At 35.4% G+C, this 14824-nt stretch overlaps 1 protein-coding gene across 2 annotated transcripts in view; it reads right to left on the reverse strand.

Annotated features, from left to right (window-relative positions):
* The window catches only part of gpc6a (glypican 6a), a 249648-nt gene that overhangs the window by 83333 nt on the left and 151491 nt on the right, over nucleotides 1–14824 (reverse strand). For both annotated transcript variants that reach the window (XM_051897701.1, XM_051897711.1), the window contains exon 4: nucleotides 11439–11604. In XM_051897701.1, coding sequence (XP_051753661.1) covers nucleotides 11439–11604 — 166 coding nt within the window. The remainder of the gene's footprint in view (nucleotides 1–11438; nucleotides 11605–14824) is intronic.

Here is a 14824-nt window from a genome sequence, read left to right on the forward strand (position 1 = left end):
GAAAGTGGCTGTAAGATAGCTAAAGCATTGAAAATCCCCATTTCTACTATCAGGCCAATAATTAAGAAGTTCTGATCAACTAAAGATGTTACAAATCTGCAAGACTGGAACTTCAAACGGGACCGGCTTCTATGGTCAGATGAAACAAAAACAAACAAAAAAAGAGCTTTTTGGCAGCAAACCCACCAGATGTGTTTGGTGCACACATGGATAAAAAGTACCCCATGCCCACGGTTAAATATACTGCTGGATCTTTAATGTTGTAAGCCTATTTTTCTGCTGGATGTCCTGGACATCTTGTTCAGATACTTGGCATCATGGATTCTATCAAATACCAACAGATAAAAAAAAAAAAAAAAAAATCAAAACCTGACTGCTTCTGCTAGAAATCTTATAATGGGCCGTGGTTGGATCTTCCATCAGGACAATGATCCAAAACAAACATCAAAACCAACACAAAAATGTGTTACTGAGCACAAAATGAAGCTTCTGCCATGGCCGTCCCAGTCCCCTGACCTGAACCCTAAAGAAAATGAGTGGAGTGAACTGAAGAGAAGAAGCACCAACATGGAGCTGGGAATCTGACGGATCTGGAGAGATTCTGTATGAAGGAATGGTCTCTGATCTCTTGTCAGGTGTTCTCCAAACTCATCAGGCATTATAGGTGAAGACTCAGAGCTGTTATCTTGGCAAAATGAGGTTGCAAAAAGTATTGAATAAAATGGTGCCAATAATCGTGGCCAATGTGTTTTGGAGAAAAACATTTTTTTCATAATGTGATTCCCCCCCCCCTTCAATGCTTTTCCTTCAATGAAAGGTTAGATTTTTGCTAATTTTATGAATTAAAGATCAAAAGGATAAACAATGCAGATCTATTTTTATCATTTATTTTTATCATCTTTGATCATATTTATCAAGGGTGCCAATAATTCTGACCACAACTGCAGATAGAAAGAAAGAAAGAAAGAAAGAAAGAAAGAAAGAAAGAAAGAAAGAAAGAAAAAAAAGAAAGGGTTTATTTTTCAAAATAGGAAAGTAATAAAGTATTGCTTGTCTAAATATATCACTTTATATATGTATATTATTTATAAATATTTAATAATTAATTGTATAATTCACCTAAACTGAAAAGGGGAAAAAATAAATGAGAAATGTGTATAGTTCATTTACATCTCAGCTACTGAAAATAAATAATATTAATAATAAAGTTTATTTATTTATTATATTGTAATGCTAATGGCTATAACTGTCATATAGTACAGAAAATAAAATGTTTTATGACATGATATGATTACTCGTATTGTCCAAATGAGTAACATAATAACTGCTTTTCACAAACCAGACAATAATTGCTTTGACTGACGTTCACTAATGGACATGAAATCATTTCCTCCTATTTCTCCAAGGCAAAAGGGATGTTCGGTGGCACCATCTGAACATCTGCACCTCCTCACACTGTCATGACAGCTGATAGCTGGACACGTTGTTATGGAGACGGCCACCGATGGAAACGGCCTGGCTGACCTTGTCACATTAGAGCTCGCTGGGCGTCCCAGCTGTCACTCACAGGAATTATGAGGAATAATTACCTCCCCTCAAAGCCGTAACAGGAGCATTGTGCATTTGCAATCTCAAATCGGATAAGAACTTCTGATGCATGACTAACTTCATACTTAAGCAAGAGATAAAAACGGCTCATTTTAAGAAAAGCACATTAGAAAGTGCTGCACAACTCTGGGGAGTTATGCAACACGATCAGATGTATTTCTCAGAGTTATCTGAGCGCTAAACGCAGCTCTTCCAATTGACAGATAGGATACAAAACTTTAACCTTTTACGGCACAAAACCATCTCCTCTAAAAAAAACACGGAGACAGATAATTACATTTAGGTGCAGAATCTGTTACAAAAGCACAACTTCATTATAAAGAGGTTGAATTTAGATACTATTATGAGCTATTATGGGCTCGTTTTGCAGCGAGATAAAGGATAATACGATATAAGGGATAACATAAGTTGTTATTTTGCTTGAATTACTGAAAAACGTTCCCTCCATTCTGCTTGTTGTTGTGAGATCAACATTAGCCTCTTAAATGCACCATTATTGCCATTTAAGCCTTTCTAAAATCTAATGCATTTCACTCTTCATTTATATCTTATGCACAAGGACACTGCGTGAAAGGGAAGAAAATAACATTTTCATGAATTGTGAGGTTGCTGCAAGCTCCTATTTCACATGGAGACAAAGCCATGCAATTAAAAAGAAATGAGCAAATAAAATCAATGCGGATCACTTACATTGTGGTGACAAAGGACTCACCAAAGGACAACACAGGCCTAAATCTTAATTAGCCTTTGTAATTAGCCTGATGCATGAAGGAAAATCCGATACCAAGACAGGATGGTTTAGCTGGCTCAGCAGGAAATAAAGAGAGAATTCATGTTTAGCAGTCACTGATTAATGCAAAGAAGGGATATTTTTGGAGTAGACCGAATACATCTGACAAAGTGTAAAAAAAAAATAATAAAAAATGTTTATGTAATATTTAACATATATTTTATTTGTGTTTTGATAGCACACAAAAGGTTAAAAAAAAAATCACAACAAATGCTTAATGTTTCAAGTAAATAAATAAAAAAAAAAAGTTCAAGTTTATCATATTTTGTTAGTTCTTCCTGCTCATGCACAAAAACACATTCATATAGGATGTAGCCTTAAGCTATGTCCACACGGCCAGGACATGTCGTCCGGCATTCATTATACTGTGGCACCTTTTTCTGACACTGAATATCCCAACAAGGTGCTGACTAGAAAAATGATAATGATGTCCTGGTCATAAAAGCGAGCAGTGGCTGTTTATCATGAAAGGGTGTGAGTGATGTTGCAGAAGTACACATCCCCTCATACACCACATGTGCTATAACGACTCCTACATCCTTCACTGACCTCAACACATACGGCTCAATGAGTCCTTGGGAATGAAGCAAACTCATAATGTGTTTAAGGGTGATTGAAGCCTGACAAGAACATAGCCTGGTCACATTTCACCCCCAAATCTCTGTATATGTCGTCATATCCATTTTTCAAACTGATTTTCTGATGTACAGGTTTTGAGAGTTATATAGTACTACCTTTTTATATACAAATTTAATAAATAAACAAACAGATAATTGTTTGTTTTGTGTGTGTGATACAATATATTATTATATAAAATGATATATGTATATTAGGGCTGTCGATTGAACATGTTAATTTAATGAGTTATGTAAAAATAACGTAATTAAAATTATTTAACAGCAAACCCACACCGCATTGGGGTAAAAAAAAAATAAAGAAATAAAAAAATAAAGAAATACTCACTGCATGATGGAGCCTGTAGAATGCAGTTATAATGCCGCTAAAATTCAAGATATTGGGGCAAAAATGCCCCACATGAGTTTTTGTCTCATATTTACTAGCAACGACTACAGTATCACACGAGTGATGTTTTTGTTCCCAATAGCACAAGTGCAAATGTGATATTGATTTACAACAGTTCATTAAAAAAGATGTTAATATTGTGGTATATTTTAAACACAATATTGTCTTCTTTGTTCAATTTTGCCAATCAAAATATTAGCCTATACCTATAGAGCAACAACTGTTGTTCTACACGGTAGGTGTGTTCGACTTGAAGTGGCGCTAAGCAGACCAATCAGTGGTATCAAAGTACCACAAGAGCGATTAGAGACGGCTCCAATCGTGTGAACCAATGATTCAATGGCCCATTCATAAAGAGAGCCATTTACTTCATTCCTGAATAAATCAGCCGTTTGAACTAATCAAATGAATGAATGATTTAATGACTTACTCATTTACTGCCACCTACTGGCAGTTTAAATTTCTTATTTAGAGGATAGTTTCCTCAAAAATGAAAATTCTGTTTATTTACATTTACTCACCCTCATGTTGTTTCAAGCCTGTATGACTGTCTTTCTTTTGCGTAAGATAAAAGAAGATATTTTGAAGAATGTTGGAAACCAAACTATAACAATTCAGATGCAGCTTCTGAAAATAAATAATTTACACATAAAAGTTTATGTGTAATATATTCTATGTTGAATCAAATAATAATAATACTAATAATAATAATAAAACATTCCTTCTAAAGCTGTTTTTTGTAATATTTGATGCTTTTCTCATTTAACACAATAATGACTTTATCTTCTGAGGGTAATTTCTCAGCCAAATTTGATGTGCAATTAATTTAGATTAAATAATCGGCACATCATGTAATTAATTAGATTGCTTGACAGCCCTAATAACATTTGAATGGTTGCGCTTTATTTTACAGTACATGAACTTACATGTACATACCTAATAAAGGTAACTACATGGGTTAAGGTTAGGTTTAGGGATAGGTTCAGAGTTAATACCTAGTTATTACCCAGTTTTTGTAATTACTATAATAAAGTACATAGTATGTACATGGGGAACAGGACTGTAAAATAAATTAGTACCATTTTAAAGGGCTCCTTGATTATGATTTCACTTTTTTTAAACTTTAGTTAGTGTGTAATGTTGCTGTTTGAGCATAAACAAAAGCAAAGTTACGACTCTCAAAGTTCAATTCAAAGGGAGATATACAACAAAGGCTGGTAGGGACTACAACGAGCTTCTTCCTGGGTTGATGATATCACAAACCCCATAATTTTCATAAACCCTACCCCCGAGAACATACAACAAAGGGGGTGAGGCCATGTTTAGAGAAGAGGAAGAGTTGTTGTAGTAGAGTGTTGTTACCATGCCGTCATTTTACGCCGGACTACTTCACAAACGAAGGTCAATTTAATGCTGAATTTGTACAAAAGATTAACATGACGGCACACGCTAGTCGATGAGTTGAATCAACTCCACAGCAACTACATACATTTATCCACTAACCGTTCAGAAACATCCAGTTACAAAAGTTGTAAAAGTTGTAACTTCTTCCTGAGTCTCGTTTTGGTTTGAACAATGTAAGGCTGAACACCGTTACTGAAAATCGTCATTTTGGCTGCGTGAGATTCTCCAGCTTTGTTGTTGTTAAGCAACCGAAGCGCGAGATGTTAAAGCTCTGCCCTCTTCTGGAAAGCGGGCCTGGAGTAGCAGTTCATTTGCATTTAAAGGGACACACACACACACAAAAAAAATGGCATGTTTTTGCTCACAATCAAATAGGGGCAAATTTGACAAGCTATAATAAATGATCTGTGGGGTATTTTTGAGCTGAAACTTCACAGACACATTCTGGGGACAGCAGTTCCCTTTAATTGTAAATTATTTAGACATGATAGTATTTGTTACCTAATTTTATTTATGCTGAATTTATTTATGCTAACACACACACACACACACACACACCATAGAGCAAATAACAATATTTAGTCGTTTTTACTAAAAAAAAAAAAAAAAAAGATTTAAGCCATTTTTTAAACTTCAGTGCTCAGATTTAAGCCTCCAATAAAAGGTCAAAGATTCCTCATTTTCTTTTCAAAACCAAATTATTTGAGTTAAATTATATTTTCCTCTGGGAAAGTACAAACAGGGGGAAAGGAAAGTGTCAGGTCAAAGTCGTTCCATCTTTTTGGCTGAGGGTATCTGTAGTACGCTTCAGTGTTTGAGGACATCACTGTAGAGTACTTCGGCTTATAAACCTAACAGGTCTTAATATGCATCCTTGGATGTGTCTGTGTGTGTAATTGAGTGGTAGTTTCTCTTCAGCGGCTTGCTGAGAATACTTCACACCTCTACATGTTTCCAGTGGACATCACAGCCATGAGGGAGAGCAGAGCTGCTGTAAATGATGCAGTGTACAACATCACTCACATATTAAACAAATCCCTAATCATGTCCTAATGACACTTATGAGCTGATGGAATCTACTCACACACCAGGAGAGCACGGCACTGATCTGACACGACTGAAAGTTAGAAAACATTTGCTTTGTCTGCTCTCATAGTGGCTATTTTGTTACTTTGAGACTTTCAAAGAGTGTTTTGTGTATGATTGGAAGAGGCACGTTCAAATCCACTCTAAATAACACTTCAGAGAGCACTACTGTTCAAGTTTGGGGTCGGTAAGATTTTGTAATGTTTATGAAACTCTCTTATGCTCATCAACACTGCATTTATTTGTTAAAAATGCAGTAAAAACAGTAATATTGTGAAATATTATTACAGTTTAAAACTAACTGTTCTATATTTGAATATATGCTAAAATAAAAGTATTCATTTCTTAAAAATAAATAAAATGAAATCTTTCTGACCCCAAAATTTTCAATGGTAGGGTATATTATCCCTTCTTTTAATCCATTTAAAAAATAATCTACACGTAAATAAATAAATGCAAATAAATGATTATTAATGCACCCAGTTTCTTGGCAACCGTCCTACAGTTTACTGAAGTATATAGTGAAAGCACTGTTAGTAATTCTTGCAAAGGTAAGCATCACTTTAAGGCATAAACATCTAATAACTCTGTTTACAAAGCATGTAAAATGATAATGCTTTCTCCAGCACCTACAACCACTGCAGAATCTCATATTCACCTCAACTAAGGCCACCTTCATATCGCATTCAGGTCAAAGTGTTCCTTCCTGAATTTCCCCTTGAGGATCAATACAGCAGAGGAAATCTATGTATTTAATCAGCATGGCTTACATTGAGTTTGCTGTTGATGTGATTATATAACAGCGGGACCTTTTTATAAGGTCAAGGAGGGATTATAATCAAAAACTCATTTGAGTTAAACACGGATTAAAACTGAAATTACTGCACTTTAAGATTAAGACTTGGATGTTTTGTTTTTAAAGACGTTATGCAACATTTTCTATATCTTTATTAAAATGAGAAATTTTTATCTCACATTGAAGTGTAACTGCTGAGTCTCAGACATACTAGCGTCAAAAGCGTGCTTTCATTTTACTCTAATGGAAATGTTTTAACATAAAATGCATCGTATTTTGTTCTTTACATTTCATCTTTTATTGTCCCTCCAGCACTGTTTGCATGGAAGATGCTTTATAAATAACCTCATAACGAAATAAATGATTGTGTGGAAACAAGGTGAATAAGATGATGATTTTGGCTCTACAAGTTAAAAATAAAATAATGAGGCTCCGGTGATTCATTTTCTATGGAAGCTTGCTTCTGCCACGGAAATAAAAAAATAAAAAGGTAATTGCAACTTTTTATCTCACAATTCTGACTTTTTGTCTCATAATTGCAAGTTCATATCTTGCAATTCTGACTTTATAACTGACTTTATATTCTAGAAAGAAAGAAGAAAGATGTCCACAATGTAAAAAAGACAAAACAAAACTGAAATTTATTGCTAAATGTAATATAGTACAAACAAACGAATGAAAGATTGAACGAATAAGTGAATGAATGAATGAACGAATGAGTGAATGAGTGAATTAATGAGTGAATGAATGAATGAATGAATGAATGAATGAATCAATCAATCAATCAAAAGTCCAGCAAAATGTGTAATGAACATTTGGAGGGGAAAATGTGGTTAAAAAATGTGATTAAATGTCATGAAAATAAATACTTCCACAATGTAACAAAATTAATTTTGTGCTAAAAAAAATAAAAAAATAAATAAATAAAATAAATAACATCAAAAAAAAATATATATATATTTATGTAATGACAATTTGGAGGGGTAATAAAATAAATACTATCACAACGCAAAAACTCTAAATAAGCTTCCTTTTTCTCATTGTATATATGTACACTGTATATATGTACACTTCAAAATGAAGAACAAAATCTCCCTTTTACCTCCTCCAGAGTTTCAAAAGAGATCTCAATAAGACATTGCATATAAATTTGCTCTGATCCTTCAGAAAGTCATTGTATAATTCGTACACTGTGTACATGCATATATACTGTAGATTTAAGTACAAGCTCATAATGTAATGTGCGTCAAAGAAGCCAGTAGATAAACCCTTTATGCAGCAAACTGTGTCCTTGTGCACACAAAACCTTTCAGACATCACCCAGTATAATTGAGACTCAGAAGCCGAAAGAGACGAATGCTCATAGGATGAAGCTGAAATGATACTTCCTCACCCGTCTGACCCCAGACCAGAGGTGGTATATTCATCAGGATAAGAATAAACCAATGGCCTGATGTTTTCACCGTACATCTCATTTCCTGTGAAACTCTAACTCATTGGGTCTGATGAAATGCCACGTCCGTCTGTTTTCTTCCCAAACAGCATGATCACGCACCGCTCTCGTTAGATGCCACCCTTTTTTTGCAGCCCGAGGCTAATGGTGGCATAACGTCTCCTGTGGTTTCACGAATTGAGATGAATGCGAAACCCCTACGGCTTTACGAGAAAATTAATAACACAGATTATTAATTTCTTACAACGGGTTACATTTGTTCTGTGGAATTACATCCTAGCGGGAAACTTCAGTGTGTCGCAGCAGGAATCTTTAATTGCTGACCAAAAATACATCGTAAAATATGATTTCTCAGAGGAGAGCTAACAAACCACAATTAGCAAATAAAAGATCCTAGCATGAGGTATGCAAACAAATTATGGGTTAAAGCTGTTTTACTTCATGCAACAATTGCAATACGAGATGCTTGAATCTGCAAATGCAGCATGCATCTAATGAATATTTAAAAACATTAGTGATAGATAAACATTATCACTATCCTCTTCAGAGTCATATATGTCTTAATTTAGTGAGTTTAAATTTCTTACAGTAGTTGTGATTGTATTTCTTATAACATCAAAATACCTTGTATTTTGAGACAAAAAAAGGCTTGCAAATGTTTACTTGTATGCTCAAGTGTCTAAAACAGTGTTGTTATCGTTAACTAATATTAAAACTATTAAAAATAATTTTAGGTAACTGAAATAAAGGTTAAATAAAGTAAAAATATATAAAAATTAGATAAAAAAAAACGTAAATTTAAAAAAAACTTCAACAAACATTGGAAATGTGGCCTTGGCAACTAACTGAAATTAATAAGTTTAAGATGAAGTACTACAATTACAAAAACTGAAGTAAAAGTAAATTAAGCTAAACAGAAATATATTTAAAAATAAAGCTGACAAAAATTAGACTAAAAATTAATTAGACTAAAATGAAAACTCTTGAATCTGTAAATTCAGCATGCATCTATTAGATGGATGGATTTTAACTATTTAAAAATGACGATGGATGGATGGATTTTAACTATTTAAAAATGATAATGATGATGGATGGATGGATGGATTATAACTATTTAAATATGATGGATGAATGGATGGATGGATGGATGGATTTTAACTATTTAAAAATGATGATGATGGATGGATGGATGGATTTTAACTTTAAAAATGACAATGGATGGTTGGATGGATGGATTTTAACTATTTAAAAATGTCAGTGGAAGGATGGATGGATTTTAACTATTTAAAAATGATGATGGATGGATGGATGGATAGTTTTATTATAGATATGTTATTTTATGCATGTCAGAAGAAACATCTGAGCCAAAGTTGATGCTGAAACATGCATGAGAGCTCCATTAAATATGCTGAACTATATAAATGAGCAGCTTTTCCTCTGGGAACTGCTATAATTAAATTGCATTAACCCATATTGCATATATACACCCTTGAGTTGGCCGTATTGGCTTCATCCATTAAAAAATCTCATACTGGTCGACGTAATCAGCTCAATACTGCCAATTTCCAAAAGGCATTCCCTGCGAAAGTTTGGTAAACCACACAGTTTCTTCAATCGATACAGTGAATGGGGCCAGACCAGCTCAAGACGTGGTCTGAATGTCTTCACAGGCCTGCCAATCAATGCAGGTGAGAAGGGCACATCAACACAGGCTGTGGGTAAATGCCACGTATGCCACATGGAGCAAAGGTCAGTCCCTACCGCCAGCCCATCCAAGCTGATCGCACAGAGAGATGCTATTTCAAACAAAAACTACTTTCTGTGTGGCCATTCTATAAATATTCAAAACAAAATGAATTATCCCTTTTTTGCTAATCGAACTGCGGCACCATAGCCAGTCAATATCTCTCTGTGGGGGAGCAATATACTGATTTAAGATCTATAGCGCAGAAAATGAGCTCTGAAAATGCAAAACAAAGCCAAAGTGGTTTGTGAAGAAAGGCAAAACACATCAGGAAGTTTAGCTTAAAAAAGAAACATGCATTAATACACCTTATGCATTATGCACAAATGAATGACAAATTTAAGCTCTACTTTCCAAGTTACACAACACATACATTTTCACATTACATTGAGTATGTTGAAGGTAATAGGAAGGAAAGCGTTATTGACTTTCGCAGTATCAATTCTGTGGGTGGGCGGCATTAAGCTGCTAAAGCTAGTGCCTATAGGTCATATGAATCAATCTGAACCATCACTCAAACTATATTTACGTGCCATCAACGAGAATGTATTAAACATTCAACAGAATTGAGCAGCAGGGATATAGCTTTTGCATAGCGCAGGAGGTGAAAACTGCCTGGGAGCAATTAACAGTGTTTTTGAAATCAAGCAAGCAATTGTAAATATCTAAAACAACATAAAATAGCATTCACAACCCATTTTACTTCGGTAATGTGACATAATTCCAAATGAACAGGACATTAAAGACCAGAATGGAGCCAGGACTCAGTGTGAGTTGGCCAAAGCTAGTGATGCACTGACATTAACATTTTTGGCAGAAACCAAAACCTACTGGCCTGAAAATTAAAACTCTTTGTTTGGACCAGCTATCAGTACAATACAATTAAGTAATTACAATAACTTACACAATAATTTTTTGAGCTCATGGATGGATGGATGGATGGATGGATGGATGGATGGATGGATAGATGGATAGATGGATAGATGGATAGATAGATAGATAGATTTTGAGCCCCTGCCCCTTTGATCGCGAAAGTGAATGTGCCCTGTGCGGTCGCATCGGTCTGTGCACACCACTGGATAGATAGATAGATCAAGGATAAAACAATAGATAGAACAACAGAACAGATAGATAGATAGATAGATAGATAGATAGATAGATCGATCAAGGATAGAATGATAGATAGGACAACAGAACAATAGATAGAACGATAGATAGAACGATGGATGGAAGGATGGATGATCGATCTCTGGACCGATGGATCAAGGGTAGAAGTGTAGAAGGATAGATAGATAGATATAGATAGAACAAAAGAAAGAAAGAAAGGTAGAACGATGGATGGATGGATGATCGATCTCTGGACCGATGGATCAAGGGTAGAAGTGTAGAAGGATAGATAGATAGATATAGAAAGAAAGAAAGAAAGAAAGAAAGAAAGAAAGAAAGAAAGAAAGAAAGAAAGCCCTTTCGACTATAATCCAAAAGGAGAAATCTATATCTGAAAACTGAGCTGAAAATAGAAAGCACATCTCACCAATGAAGAGGTTCCACTCCGGGTCCAGGTCCGCTTGGTTGGCCAGGCAGCCCCGCATGACATTTTGGCAGTAGTTGGCGCAGGGTTTGAGGCCTGGCATTCCTCCACAGTATGGACAGTATAACATTTTGGTCAATGCTTTACTGCATCCTGGTGATATATTGACCTGCAGGAGAAATAAAAAAGGGAAGACGTTAGTCCTGGCTGAACAGATGAGTGTGTGAATGCATTTGAGTTGGCCTTCCAGGCTGTTGGAAGGAATAGAGAAATGAATTGGCCTGAAATATAATCTATAGGGACGCTCCACTATGCACTCACAACAGGGTCTAAACGCTGTTTGTGCCACACTTAAAGTGGTTTTCAGAGTGAAGAACTGCATTGAGAACAGGTCAAAGAGATCTTTCAAACCACTTTGGGGTGAGCTATTCGTAAAAGCATTGCATCCGCTCAATGCATGTCCATTTTCAGTGTCAATATGGGTTCTTTAAGGGTGCAAGGATACTACATTCGCAAAGACTCACAGACACTTGTTGACGGACCTCGAATGACAACATTCTCACATCAGCTAGCCTTCAGAGCCGACATATATCTGCTTCCAACCATCTCTGATAATTGCATGTCATTCTCTATCTTTATACTTGACTCAGGAGCTTGTACACCAGCCACCTTCTGTCCATCATGTGGAGGCGCGCTCTCCAAAGGTCAAGGCCACACTGAAAGGAGGCAGACGGTCAGCTGGAAACACGCGGGCTGCTCGCAGAGAGATTCAAAAGGACATGTTGTGTTGATTGCTCTGATCAAATCTGACAGTGCTGTGCCGCACTGCCTTATAACGCTGCAGCTGAAGCATGAAACACAGAGTTTTGACTATCACATGAGGTCTAAAGGTGAAAATCAAGGGTAAAAATCAGAATATACTGTAGAGGTGTAAGAACAGGTGTTCTCATTGATATAGAATCCTGCTTCTGCTTCAGAGAAAAAAAAAAAAAAAAAAAAAACGAATTTGTATCACTGTGAAATAAAAATTAATATTTCTTATGGAATATTACAGTATTGATTATAAATTATTTATCTGTGCACATCATTATTTTTTAATGATTCATGTGCCTCATAATCTTTAATCAAAATAAAGATTCCCCTCCCTCTTGCAGCTCATCTCTTCTCTTCTCTGATGACGTGTTTACTGGTGTGAGGGCGGGGCAACCTGTCACTCACATAAGATCGACCAATAGCAAACCATAACCATCCAATCAATTCCCCACAGACAAAATTAAGCCCCACCCTACATTTGTTCTTGTTCCAGAAGCCGTTTCACTCAGATAGAAGTTGTGTCTTTTCTTCCCTGTTTCATGCCAACTTTATTTGTGAGTTTACATCTCACAATTGCAAGTTTATGTCTTTTAATTGGGATTTTAGATCTTATAATTGTGTTTATTTTGTTAAGCTTCATCTCGCAATTACTTTGTGACATTACCTTTTACTCTGAGACTAAAAAAAAAAAAGAGACAAAAAATAAGTTTACTTGTTTAAGTGTATAAAACAGTGTTGTTATCATTGACAAAAACTAAAACAAATAATTTTTGGTAACTGAAATAAATAAAATATTACACGAAAATACTAATTAATAATTAAAAAAGAAGCACATATACAAAAAATAGAAAAAAATTAATTAAAATTATATACATATATATAATTTTATACATATATATATATATATATATATATATATATATATATATATATATATATTACAGAGTATAAAATTATACTACTAAAATAACACTGAAAACTTCCTTTCCAAAATCAAAAATACATTGATATGCACAGAAAACCCTTGATGGCCTATCACAATTTCCAAAATGTGCAGTATAAACTATATATATATATATATATATATATATATAGTTTTTTTTTTAAGAAATATGTAATTGGACTGCCAAGAGTTAAAGGTGCAGTGTGTAAATTTTAGCGGCATCTAACGGCTCAGTCCACCGCTCACCCCTCCCTTTAGAAGCACATAACTACTGTGGCCGACACAGGACAAAGATGTCGTCATCTGACACAGAAGAGAGTAGCCAGTCAAGCACTGAGGTTTCTTCTTACTTCTAACAAAGAACGGTCTCTGTTTCTAATAAACCAAAATACTATCTCTACTACTACTACTTCTTTGTGCATATTCAATGTAGTGATGATGCAAGCTGCCTCTAAAAACACCAACGAAGAAGAACAACATAGTGACTAAACGTGCTCTGTAGAGTAGTTTGTCCATTTAGGGCTGCTGTAGAAACATGCTGGCGCAAAATGGCGACTTGACATGTAAGGGGACCGGCGGTGTATGAGATAGAAATGGCTCGTTCTAAGGTAATAAAAACATAACAGTTCATTATGTAAGGTCTTTATAAACCACTAAAAACATAGTTATGTATATTATATTGCATTTCTGTCAATAGATCATCATCAATATCACACACTGGACCTTTAAGATTTATTTTTTTTTTTTCTTCATTTCTGGATAAGCAAATGTTTTTAAAGAAAATAAAAAGGGTAGGCAGTATACAATATATAGACTATGCAGTATACGCTAACTATCTTAAGCCTCAGTTTATTCTTTGCAATAGAGCAAAAGCGCTTCTTTTATTAAGCTACTGTAGTAGTATCTACTTTGCCTTCTTCTGTACGGGAGTTAGTTTACAAAGAACTTTTCTAATGTTTCAAACACATGTATTCTGTCAAGCTTCATTTATTTACCATTCAAAATCTTCGCTTTACACAACTCCACCATCGGCTCGTAATTGAAAGAACATGCAGAGGATCAGTTGCGACTCTGAAGCCGCGCCACACCTCCGGATTGGAGGATAAACACTTCCTGTCTTCATCATCCTGCTCGTCTGTGATGATCCGTCAGATCCAGACAGCGCCAAACTTCCCTTCCTCTCCCGCTCCAAAGCTACAAGTGTTTCTGGAGCTTCTGAAGACTCTGAACGGAGAGGATCAAACGGAGCTACTCTGACGCTCTACGTTTTACACTCTGACATCAAATGCCGAGCGCAGGAGAGCTTTGAACGCAGTGTGTCTGCAATTTCATCACAGCCAGCCTCACTCGCACCCTGCGCTGACAGTGTTTTTCATTCCTTTCTGAATCAGCCATTAACTTAACGCAGTACACAGAGAAACTGTCTGGTTGCAAATGTGACTTTAAATGAGGGACACCACCAGGATATTGCATTGTACTCTGAGACTGAGGAAAAAAAAAAAAAAAAAAAAAAAAAAAAATCACAGGATTTTTTTCATGCTTCAATACAGTATCTGAAAGGCTGACAGGACAAATTCTGTTTAATGGAAACACACAGCTGACTTCTCTTTCACTGTAAAACTAATGGGTCAAT

The sequence above is a fragment of the Ctenopharyngodon idella genome, chromosome 1 (genome assembly GCF_019924925.1).
Source record: "Ctenopharyngodon idella isolate HZGC_01 chromosome 1, HZGC01, whole genome shotgun sequence".
NCBI lineage: Eukaryota > Metazoa > Chordata > Actinopteri > Cypriniformes > Xenocyprididae > Ctenopharyngodon > Ctenopharyngodon idella.